This window comes from Corvus hawaiiensis, chromosome 7, assembly GCF_020740725.1.
Source record: "Corvus hawaiiensis isolate bCorHaw1 chromosome 7, bCorHaw1.pri.cur, whole genome shotgun sequence".
Lineage (NCBI taxonomy): Eukaryota > Metazoa > Chordata > Aves > Passeriformes > Corvidae > Corvus > Corvus hawaiiensis.
In genome coordinates, this window is record NC_063219.1 from 8,191,145 (window position 1) to 8,203,870 (window position 12,726).

General features: G+C 37.3%; 1 protein-coding gene across 8 annotated transcripts in view; it reads right to left on the minus strand.

Annotated features, from left to right (window-relative positions):
- TFPI (tissue factor pathway inhibitor) overlaps positions 1-12,726 on the minus strand; it is a 46,109-nt gene that overhangs the window by 6,339 nt on the left and 27,044 nt on the right. For 7 of the 8 annotated variants that reach the window (XM_048308883.1, XM_048308879.1, XM_048308878.1 and 4 more), the window contains 5 exons: positions 11,643-11,843; positions 5,131-5,169; positions 1,813-2,001; positions 623-718; positions 59-151 (listed from right to left, as the gene is read on the minus strand). In XM_048308883.1, coding sequence (XP_048164840.1) covers positions 59-151; positions 623-718; positions 1,813-2,001; positions 5,131-5,169; positions 11,643-11,843 — 618 coding nt within the window. The remainder of the gene's footprint in view (positions 1-58; positions 152-622; positions 719-1,812; positions 2,002-5,130; positions 5,170-11,642; positions 11,844-12,726) is intronic. The other variant, XM_048308884.1, reaches the window with a different exon arrangement.

Consider the following 12,726-nt stretch of genomic DNA (forward strand, 5'->3'; position numbering starts at 1 on the left):
TGGAAAAGCAATCCATATAAAAGACTGAGAGATAAAAACTGCAAAAAATAATTCTTACCAAAAAAAATGGGGAACTGGTTGCGCTCCTCCTTTGGGGAACTACTGTTTAGGGCATTGGACTTCTCATCTGGAGCAGTTGGCAACAAATTAACTAAAAGAAAAAAAAAGAGGGAGTTGGTGTGAAACAGTCAACGATGGGATATATAGACACATCCGAGCTCTGAAAATCAGCTGTGATTGGTACCTGTTGGCCCTGCTCAATGCCACTACTGATGCCAGTTGCCAGGCAACATCTCTAAGTCCCAAAAGCATAGGAAAATGAGGTTGCTGAAACAATTTTGCAGTGGGTTCCTTTTTCTTCCTTAATTTTACTGATGTAAGATTTAGATCATACACAGCTTGGTAAGGCTATTTTTATATTACCAGCAGACATTCTAACCTTTGTAATTGTAAGCCTTTTTCAAAATATGTATTGCTGGCAAGAAAGCAGGTCTGAAGCTACTTTTAATGTTAATGACTTCCCTGTGCTCAGGTATTTCAATTGACATACATGTTTTCAAATAAATGGGAAAATCAAGGAGCTTTTAAGGGTTAACTATAAACAACAACAGAAAATTCTTACTAAAAATCCCAGGAGACTGGCTGGGTTCTTCTGCTGGGGAACTACTGTTCACAGTGTTGGGATGCTCTTCTGCTGCAACAGTTGGCAATAAATTTGCTAAATTAAAAAACAAAAAAGGAAATGAAAACTATTCAGGAAAAAAAAAAACAAACCCAAAATTAGTATCAATGATTCAATACCTCAAAAATAAAAACTTTGATCTATTTAGACCATGGCAACAGCCCCTAACACTCTCTTCTTGGGTGTTAATGCAAATTTATATGGTGTTATTTTAGACTAAAGTCATGAAAAAGAATATTCTGCAGCTTTTAGTCCAGAAGGTTAAAGTGGTATCATGGCCCAGGAAGAAATGCTTCAGCAAAAGTTGGGAAAATGCTCTATATTTACAGTTAAAAAAAAAAAATCTTTAAAAAGAAGCATAGTGGGTCCTTTCTACTTTAAGTGTGAATAAGCTTGAGTTCCCTCTGCCAAAATGACAGCTTATGAAACAGTGCTGGAAAAAGGCCCACTAGAGACAAGCAAGATAAAAAGGTCTGGAGGCTCTCGATGGGAAGATGTGTTTGCCTTATGAATAAAATGATGCATGTTGTGAGGGGAGAGGAGTTCCGAAGGTTACTGTACCCTGATGTAGAACAATTCATTGGAACGAGTAGGACAAGGAAGCAAATGGCTGCTCTGTGGTCAGTCTAAATGGCTTTTGTAGCCTAAGCTGCACAGCCAAATCATTCTGAGGGGACATACAGGTGTCCCATGAATCTTTGGTGGGGAGCTAGCAATACACAGTAAGTTAAATATTCCTATATGGGCACCTCTTGTCATTTCAAGACTTGGTTTGAAAAGAGTATGTGCAGACCTATGGGTTAAAAGCATATATTAGTGTTTTATGGTATTATAAAGCCAAACAGATGGCAGATTTTAGGTCAACTGTCATGAGAAAAGTAAAAAAGTAGGAGTCCTAATTTTATATAATTATATAGTAATATTCCCTAAATAGTACCTACCATTTTTTACTTCATAATTTACATTTTGGTATTTATATTTAAAAATATGTATAGTTATTGCAAATTTCATATATAAAGTACTGCCACCTCAGGGCACCCTAAATTGCCTTTTTTATGTGCAAAATACCTTCAAAACACACCATTTTTTATTCAAGAGTGAAACTAAGAGTGATAAAAACAGCAACTTACAGTTTTCTTGGCAGGTACTCTGGCACTCCTCCAAACTCCTGAAGTTGTTCTGGTTTCCTAGGCACCCACCATACTTGAATGCTTCACACAATTTTGTCTCTTTGTTGTAGAAGTACCTGGTAAAATAGCCTCGGCAGATTCCAGGGTCTTGGTCGTGGAAGCAGAAGTCAGGCTTTCCTAGAAACAATGCTAAATGATGAGCAGGGTGGGTGAAGAAAAAAACCAAAACGCATCCCAAGACAACAACAGAACTGGAGGGAGTTTACAAAATAAACCTGCGACTTTGGGCTAAAGGCCAACTATAAAATAACTGCTGCTTTATTGTGCTGCTTTTGTTCTATATGTAACACTGCAATATTACACTGGAGCATTATAGGGATTGTCTTGCTCTGTTCAAGTAGCCAGTAAATTACATCTTGAAAAATGACAACTAATGATTCCTTTAAAGTTCCAAAACATTGAACCTCTAAGTTGAAAATTAGCTTTTACTCTGATTTAAAAGAAGATCTGAATCTCAGCTGGATCATGCACACCTAAGTACACATCCTTGTTATTTATGTTTCAGTCAATGTTAATGTGAATTATACACAAAGCAATAGTCAAACAAAAGAAAAAAGGAACGAGTTTTAAAACAGAACAGGTAAAAATCTAGCAGTGCATTTTGTCTAGGGCAGTTTATCCTTATAAAAGGATACTGGAAACAGGGAGACAAAGCAGCTATTCTACGAATTTTCAGTCCCAGTTCTGAGTTTGCAATCTGTAACTACAATATCAACCAAGAAAAAGTTAACAAATGAATATTGCATAATTTGACTGAATATCACAGTGTGATATCACATCCTCTGGCAGGGAAGAAAAGCACATAGCCATATGATAATCCCCAAAAGTCAACCTCTCACCGTATTCAGTTTTTTCTTAAAATTGTGTACTTAAAATCATGGTAACAATAATGAAATATATGTGGAGGAATTCTCTGATTCTTGCTAATAGATATTTTGAAATATGATTCTTGTCTGAGCTGACTTGCAGAAGAAAGTCTATTTAACCCCCACATAAGAAAATCGTATCAGATATGACATATAAAGGCCCTGCTTAGCTGTGAAAATTCACAAAATATTGATACTAAAACAGTGTGCAGTGGGCTGCCATTTTATAAAAACTGGTATAGAACAATTACTTTGAAGTTCCTAACATTTTAGAAGTAGATTATAAAGTTGCAAAGAAGTTAATCCTATTACACCTATTTTAGCTAGGTATATATTAAAATCCATTGCTAGAACAAGATTATTATTAAAGGAAATTGATGCACATCTTGATTTTATATAAAATATTATAATAGCTCATAACTAGTGTTTTTCTAAGAATTAATTGGCAATATATTGAATTTCAATTTTTATAATACTTCGTGAACAGTGAAAAATGATTTTCAGAGATCACATGCAAAATTAAATCACTAAAATATTCTTGCATAAAGCAACCAAATCAACTGTTTTAAGCATTCCTGAATAGCTTAATCTTGATTCTTCATTACAAATTTCATTCTCTGCCAGTAAGTGCAATCCACAGTTCAGATGTTGCACCTTTCTTACTACGCAAATGCATTGATGTACACAGACTTAGAAAAGTAAGCTCACATAGAGCAATAAATATGAGAAATATGACATGATGTGCTTTCAACACAGGGAACAAAGGTGAGACAGGTATGTAGACACAGAGCAGCAAGACTCCACCAGAGGAGTATCTGTTCCATACACCTTCTGCTAGGAGCTCACAGACAACAGGAGCTAAAGAAAAAATTCTCTCATCAAACATTGCACAGTACTGTGAAATAAAAGGAAGAGATTATTAGACAGCTATTAACTGAAAAGGGAAGGCAGATAAAAATAAGGGTATGCAAAGTAGAATACAAGATTATGACTGACTCTTAAAAACAGATGTCCTTCATTTAGAATATTCTTATATTAAAATGTTTCTTGCAGGTTCTTGCAAATGAAATTAAGTCCAAATTAGTTGAGCTCACAGCTAACTTTTATAGCCACTTTTGAAGAGAGAGTTCATGAAAGCAATATAATCCTAATCATACAAAGCAGTATTATACTTCTAAATGCCACATCTTTCTCCAGGGACTTGATATTCAAGACTACGTTAGTGGAAACAATAGTACATGTGCAATAACGCTAATGATAGCCACGAGCTGAATCTTACAGGATGTGTTCCAGTTTGTCGTTAAAAGCAGGGAGCTAGGGTCAGCCCTTAAAGGAAGTAGTGCCAAAGGCTGCAGCATCTGTGGAAAATCAACTTAAGTAACTTCCACAGTATAGTCACGATTTTTTAAAAAACACATTAAGAATTGGAAAGACAGTAGAAAACAGGAAAAGAAAACCATAATCTCCTATGAAAGTATTCCAAATACCATTCTGCAAAGATAGATGATTTGATTACAAACATCTATTTCAAACTGTATGTGCAAATACTCACATTTCTGCAAGCTGCTAAATGCACAACAATTCAGGAAGTCATGAGTGGAAGGAGAGATGAAGGAGAGTAAGCAGGAAAAGAGGAGCTGACTTGTAAAAAAATGTATTCCAGTCTGTGTTTGGGGAGCTCTGGCTGCCCACAGTGAGCCCCATCCAGGTGAGTCTCCAATGTGCAAGGAGAAAAGGTAGAGTAAATCTTCACAAGCTCTACTCTGAGTGTCAAACTGAAATATCCTCATTAGGAACATCAGTTTCCTCAACAGACCAACAGTGTTTCAGTAAGGGACTCTCAATACTTTAGCACTGGCTATTTTGGAAGTCTGAGGTATCAGGAATTTAAAGTTCTGTTAAAAGTCTGTCCCTTCAGGAATGGGAAACTTGCTCCCTTGTTTGATGTGCAATTAGGGGATCTGCCCTAACCTGTGGTAGCTCCTCCACAGCCAATGCTTAAAAAGTTCTGTTTCAGAGCAATTTTTTCCTATTTTTCTAAAAGTAGAGCAAGCATTTAGCTTGTTCTCAAAATACACAATAAGAGTTCCCCATCATGGCTGATTATACAATACTTGAATCTCTGCCAAGTCCCCCTTTTTACTGAAGAAAGAGAAAAGAATCATGATGTATTTTTTTTGTGGAGAGGTGATTGCCATCTTCAGTGACCACAACTCTCCTCAAATTCTTTGATGAAGACAGAAGAAGATTCAGACTAAGAATTCACTTAAATCTGACATTGCTGTTTTTGTTAGAAGATAAATTATTTATGTATTGTTCCAAGCTAACAAAGAACATAATAAATCCCTTATTGCGGTAGAAGAATCTTAAATTACCATGTAAATATAATTACCTTTCTTAATTTTTGCTAACATCATCTTCTGAGGCAATTCTGCAAGATAAAAATGAAAGTATTTAGCAAAAGCAGACATGTTAAGTCTCACCTGAGATACCAGTGTGCTTAGCAGTGACAGTGAGAACTGAGAGGCAAGAACACAGCATTTCTTCCTCTTTCTTTTTCTCTTTATTTGGGATGCAGCACAAAAATTTGTTCTGGAGAACTGAAGTATCATTTCCTTTGTATAAGAAGACCTGCTATAATGGAAACTTGAGGATATAGAAAGTACCAAAATCAAATTATGCTGATACTGAACTGAACAGGGAAATTACTCTTCTTGTTACTGGATCCAGAACCCTGTATCATACAATCTTACTCCTCAAAAGAGGAGTAAAGAGCAGACTAACAACCTCACTGCTGTAGCTACTGATATTGCTCATAGCTTTGGAGCTGACTGAGGGAGGCAGTAAGACTTCTCTCATCCTATCCAATTCCATTTGCTCTGCCATGTAGGGCCTGAGTGAAGCTTTCCTTATGCAGTTGATGATATTAAGGCCCCTTTGGCCAAGTATCCTTAGGGAGGTATGATGACAACCTTATCTGCATGGTTCTCTACGTCCACAATCTGCAGTGAAATTATTATCATTCTTAATGCAGGAGCCTGGGTTTTATTGTATCAGCTCAAGAAACTGGATATCTTAATTCAACCCCAAATTCCTTTTTAGAGATTGAAAACGAACCTTCTTCTCCTTGTAGGAGACTGTCTAATCATAAAACTGCAAAGGAGTCCAAAGGCAGAGCAGATCATGGAATGTCTGAGAAAGGCTGACAATATTTCGACAGCTGAGAGAAAGGTGGCCAGCAGCTTCTGGACTCTGCCTTAGTCACCTTATTTACATTGTTTCATAATTCTTGTTTTGTACTCTATTGCCCTTTTGTATCATAATTCTACTCTGGTTTTCTCTGGAAACCTGCCAATGTTATATTTTCAAAGCAAATCTATTGGGTAGAAATTCTGTCATGACACATTTCTCCTTCCACCTCTGGGACAATGCAGCTGTTACCCTTTAAAAAATATTAAAGACATGGCGTGCACTTCAGAGTGACATAGCATTTCTTTGAACAGATTTCCAGTTTTTCATATTAGTGGGAGGCTTGGCTCTCAGCATTTAAACCCATGACCTAAACTATGGACACGCATGTCAGGCCATTTCACTAATCTCACTCAGCTGTCCCCTTCAGGGCAAAATCAGCAATCATATTTTGGCATGTGATCTCTACTCTTCTGGCAGAGAAAAGGAAAATTTTATTGTGAGTTTATACAGACCTAGAATCTTTTAATCTCACTACCATCTCAACAGTGTCTTTTGCTTCTGGTTTCAGTCAAAAAGCCAAATCCACATATGAGTTGATTTCTTCTTTGTAAAAAAAGTGTATTTGTGAGTAGATCCACTCTAAATAATAGACATTCGAATTGCCATTGTGACCAGAACCATTTATCAGTAGGTATTTTCCCACAGTAGCAAGTTTAAGTAGCCTAAAATTTATATTCACTGCCTTGAAAATTAAGATCTTTGTGCTAGTGACGACATTTGTGATTATGCTCCCATCCAGTAAACAATGGAGGATATGAGCAAATTCCTCTCAGAAAGTACTTTTTCATTCCCTGAAGCTGTGAGAATTGGGCACAAGAAACAAAAAATGCAGCTGATTTCCAGGAAACTTGAGTCACAAGTAGGCATCTTGAATCTGAACCTTAGAGAGCCTTAGAGTGGCCAACCTGCAGCTGGGCTCTCTGAACTCTGTTGTACTGACTTCAATCTATTCTGTCAGCTGCCTTATTGATTCCAAAATGTTAAAAAGTTATCCCGATCTGGTAATTCACTCATGTTGGCTCATTTATTCTTGTATTTGTGCTGAATATTGAAAATAAAAAACTTTGACTATTCACATTATTTCTTCTGAATGTCGATATTAGATAGCTTCCCTTGAGCTTATTTTTATCAATATTGGTCTTTGCATTCTTCACAGTAATAATTTTGTATTTCAGATTCTTCTTTGTTTTGAAGCACTTTTGTCTCACTCATATTCTCTCTTCAGACTGATCTCTACAGTCACTAAATAGTGATCTTCCAACAGCAACAAATACTGGAAATGTAAGTAAGATGAATACAACTACAAACTACAAGACTGCACAGAGATCTAGATTTAACAAAAAGAATTCACAGAATTATATGGGGTTTTGCTGAATTATGTTAGCAAAAGGGATTAACTTAATAATTTACTTTGCTTTATGCCTGATGGTCTGCAGCACACTGTATGTGAGACCAAACCCTTTTATCTGCTGTCGTCCATTCAGAGAATACAGAGATAATGGCCCTTTTTTGCTTCTCTTCCTCCAAGCAGATCCAGCTCTTGGAGAGTAATGGGTCACTGTTATTCATACACAGAAAACTGTTCTTGGGCTGAGTACCAACATGTGGGCACGCTAAGCCAGTTCTCATTTTAAATAACTTTCAGTTTTATACTATAGAGTTATGCCAGATATATGCCAGTACAGGATTTGGTCTAGAAGGTCTGTTCCAGATCCAACATTTGTGTCAGAATCAAAGTAACACTGGGTGCCTTCCAACTCAGCTTATTCTGTGATTCTGTGAAAACAGGAGCATTAGACTGAAAAAATAATGTGATAAATCTTTGCTCATGACACCTGATTATGACTTTTGGGCACTTCATTCCAAATTCTGCATCTATTGACCCTGCCTTTCCCCCCTTTGTCGCTCTGTCTTAGCCTTTAAATTGAAATTGAGGACAAACACTCCAAATTTCCTGTGACAGGAAGTGTCAAATTTTGGATGAGATACTGGCAGATGCAGTCCTGCAAATAACCTCACTCCAAGGATGGTAAAGATGCTGTGGGTCCTGCTGAAACCCTGAACCAAACACTAGATGGAAACTACTGAAAGCCAGCCTGGTCAGAAAAAGAAGAGCTAATTCACATCCTAGACTCCAGGTCTTTCTGAAACTGAATGCTATTCAAGGAAACAATAACTTTCAATTTTTTATCTTGAAAGACTGTACTCTTTAAACTTGGTGGAGTCATAACTAGAAACAGATTAATCATCTGTAGTGAATTCCTTCTTTGTTTGATTTTCTGCCCAGAAATGAAATCTGTTCCCATACAATAGTCTTTCAGGAAGATTTTAAAACCTATTACTTGAATTCTATCTTACATTGGTTTTTTTTTTTTAAACTCTGGTATGATAAATCAAAGACACAAATAGTACAGTCTGGAGAAGGAACAGTGTTGTAAACAGCTTTTATTCTTACCAATTGCTAAAATACCAAATACAGGTAAATGAGCACCAAAATAATAATCTGCACTTCTGGAAGTATCTGAGACTTCAACACAAAAAGAAATTCTTTGATGTAAAGGTTCTTTCCCTTTTCAGCCAGTTCAGGAAGAGTTTGCTTAAGATCTGTTTCAGATCCAAGTAGAACAGGGGTTCCTGAACTTTGTGCGTTCTTGCATTTGGGGCAAGATGTTTTTCTTCTTAACTTGAAATGCTAGACTATGTTATTTAATAACTAAGGAATTGTGATTTCCATATACCTCTTTCTTGATGGGATGCCATTTTAATAATTAAGATTATTTTAATATCATTGCCACTGTGTTTACCCATGTATTGCATCTGAAAATAGAGTGAGGCTGTACCTGATTCTTGCCACTTCTTCCTGGAGCACCACTGGTCTCTGAGGCTTATTAGTACATTTTTCCAGAAACCATCAAAAGGTAAGTTTCAAATTAATCCTTAAAGTAAAATGCGCTGGAAAACTGCCATTCACTTAAAAAATGGAGTAATCTTTTTGGCTTTGACATGTTTTTAGTGAAATTTTGTAGTGGATTTTTTTTCAACCTGATAGAGATAGCTTTAGAAGCATGCAATTGTTTAAAAGCAAAACCTAATTGAACGGAAATTATGGTGGCACCAGCAGATCAGAAAAAATGGATCTGAATGGTAAATAGAATCTTGCGTTAGTATTTGCTGAGTAAATAAAATGCGTGCAGTCTCCTCTCTGGAAAGACCAAAGGCATCAAGACCAGGGATGCTTTCAAGGAAGGATGGGTTTTCCTGTTAGCTGTTCTTTCAGTATCTTCTAATCAGTGAAACTTTGTGCTCATGTACAACTCTTCAGATTAAATTTTGCTATTCTTAATAAATACAGTCCCACTGCATCCTGGTTCCAACACAGACACACTCTTCTGGCTCCAGTTGTGTAGGTAAGAAAGAACCTCTGCTTTACTCTATAAATTGCAACCACCACTGGAAATCAGCATACCAGAAATGTATAATAAGCACACACATCTGTTCTTTCCTTTGCTGTGGCTGGACTGGATAGAGAGGGAGGAAGGTCTGAGTCAACTGAATTACAGACTTGAGAAATTCTGAAAGCCTAAGCTGGACAATGAGGTGTAGCTGTTGCATTTGTATTCAAACACAGTGTCCTATTCCATAAACATATGGAGGAACCATCAGCTAGTATAACAGAGTATCAAGGCTATAGAGTTAATGCCGGCAGAAGAGCTTATACCACTAGTGAATATAAGTCAGACACCCTGAGCTGTACTCCCTGCTCCAATTGTGAGGCAGTCTATTGATCTCTTTTTCTCTTGCCTTACCACCTTTCTTTTTTTGACAGTTAAAGGGAAGATAAAAAATGGCTTATTTTCAATACCTGGCTTATTAACATTTGCAGATTGTGAAAGATTAGATGTGTTAAAACTAACAAACACTCTTGAAATACTACTTATGGTAATGTGTAACCAGCTCCAGCCATTATTCTGACACTGGGGTGGGAGACAGATACTTACTTTGATTTCTAAATAAATTTAGCAACACGATCCAGAGTAATTTTTATCGGGAAATATAGATATGTTATGAAACAGACAATGTAACAGATTTAAGGCCTGGTCTAAATACTGTGTAGATATGAATCCTGGAAGGGATGGAAAATGGGTAAAAGACATTTACATTTGTTGCCAGACAAAGCCTGATGCTATAAATTACCTTGTCATATATGCAGTCTGCTTTGGCCAGAAAACCCAAATAGGAGCTTCTGAAAGCAATTTTCTAAACTAAAATTTCTTGCAAGTATTTTTTTTGCAACCTATAAGAACTAACTGTGCTTGCAAGTGGCCTATGCTGATCCTAGAAGATCCAAGTTTGTATCCTGCAAAACAACTCCGTGCCTATAGCACCTTCAGCAGATTTCCAGTTTCAAGAAAAGGCCCAGGTCCACAGTAAATTATGAAAAAAAGGCAAACAAAATGACACCTGCCAAGGTCTGCTTAGCAATAGGTGCTACCAGGGCACATCACTAATAGACAGCAGAGAGTGACAATTTTCAGCTGCTTGTGTTGCCCATCCCCAGAATAACCTATTAACTGTTCTCTGCTGCAGAATTGCCCAGCATCATTGTCTTGAGCTCAGTAACCATGGCAAATTCTGCTGCTGGGCAAGGCACATGTGACTGAACAGTACCTTCTGTTGGGAATGAATCCTTCTATCTTACCTCGAAGTCTAAGAAATTAACATCCAATGTATGAAAGAGACTTGGGAAAAAAATTCACATAGTTGATATAATACCTGAGGGTTATTACACAACTTTGAGGACCCACTGGTTCTGAAATTTTCTTGCCATTTTCATTGCCTTCTTCCCCTTCAAGATATCCCTATCTCTTCCTGTTTACACAGCCAGACACATTCCATCAAATTCCCATGAAGGCAGGATCCGTAGCAGGTATTCAGAAGAAACCCTCAATAAGACTTGAATTCCTCCAGTCTCTAAAAATACAAACTTATAGAATTTCTAGCTTCATTTGCAAATTTAAGAACCTTCTAATTTTCATCCAGTCATGTGAGGAATTTGTACAATGCTGAAAACCTTAATTAATTATGAGGATGAATTTTAATAGCAGAATCAGCATTCACAAGGCCCTTGGTGCACATTGTGCTGTGTATCATATGTTAGATCTCATTTATCATCATATCTACTGCTGTAATACTAATTATGCTGAAACATAGAAGATGGCCAAAATTTTGGACAACTTCTATCAGCTTCTCAAGTGAAGGACAAATCTGGGATAAAAATTGGGTTAGACACTCTGAAAGCAATAAAGAACATCTGTGCTACCCACCAGCTTAGTCAAGCCTCAAAGTAATTTCACTTAAGAACTTGTCAAAAATAGGGCTCTAGCTAGAAAATAAGCTTTCTTGCATTGGTGCCTCTATTCCACAGATACACTAAAAAATCCACCTATCTTTCCAAATCCTGACTATTTGCTTGAACCATATAAAATAATTCAGATGACTACAACCTACTTGGGAACATAGTTAGAGAAATCATATTTCTGTATTAATAGGAACAGAAGAGGGCTTCTACTTCCCAAATTCAAGTGGTTTGTGAATGAGAAGTAATGGATGCAAATGAAGAATTGGTAGGAGGGTAAGAGAATGGGTACTGGCCTGTTACCACACACTTCTTCTGGCATTCTTCCAGAGTTAGGAAGTTGTTCTCATTGCCATGGCATCCACCATACTCAAACACTTCACACTTGCGGCTTTTAATATTGAAGAAATAGCGGATGTGGATGGCTTTGCACGGACCATCATCTGCTTTCATGGCACAGAATGAGTGCCCAAGCTTCAGCGGTGGCAAAGCAGCACCTGTAATACAGAGCAGAAGTAGAACAACTAGGTTAGTTTGCTGTGTACTGCACAGTGTAACTCCAGAATGAGATTGCTTGTGTGTTCTGCTAGAGGCACCTCACAACATCTGTCTGCAAAGCTCTGAACACACTAACAGATGTAAAAAGAAAACCGTCATCTGCATTGGAACACAAATTCCATTCGATCAAATCAAATGTGTGGTTTCAATTTTCCACCAAAACATCTCATAATATAAACTTAACTCCTCATCACAAACCTCTAAACAGTTACAGAGAGTGGCTGAGTCACATGAGCTGGGGTGCAATTCTGAATAACAAAAACACTGACAAAGTCTTGGTAGCTCCAAAAGACACAATGACCACCAAGGCAGAAAAGTTTCCTTGGGCTCTCTTCCATGCGCTTCTCCCAGTGAACTTGGCTCATAAAGAATTTGCCGGGGAACAGCGTGGGATGGACAGAGCCCTGCAGAGGGCATCACTCTCCTGTCAGATTGGGACACAAACCCCTCCAGGACCACTGAGAGGCACCAGGCTCTTTTTTCCTTTGATCTCACTGTTCTTGCATTACAGCTTTCAGGTGTATACAACTAGAAAGTCAAGGCAAAACAAAGCTGTATGTTTTCAAAATGTGTTATTTCTGCCTTTCAGTATATATTAAGTCAGGGAATGTTTTGTATAAATTGTCATACACATTGTGAAGACCGCTAGCAAAGTTTTTCACCCTGTCAATGTCTATAAGGAAATTCTGACTAGCAATCCAGTTCCTGGTCCTGTTCCCTTATAAATATATGGTTTACTGTATTTTGCTGTTTTGCTTTTCCAAGGAAGTATTTTTACCTAGAGGATTTTGAAAGCTCTACAGAGCTTGTGTGCTTGCCTTA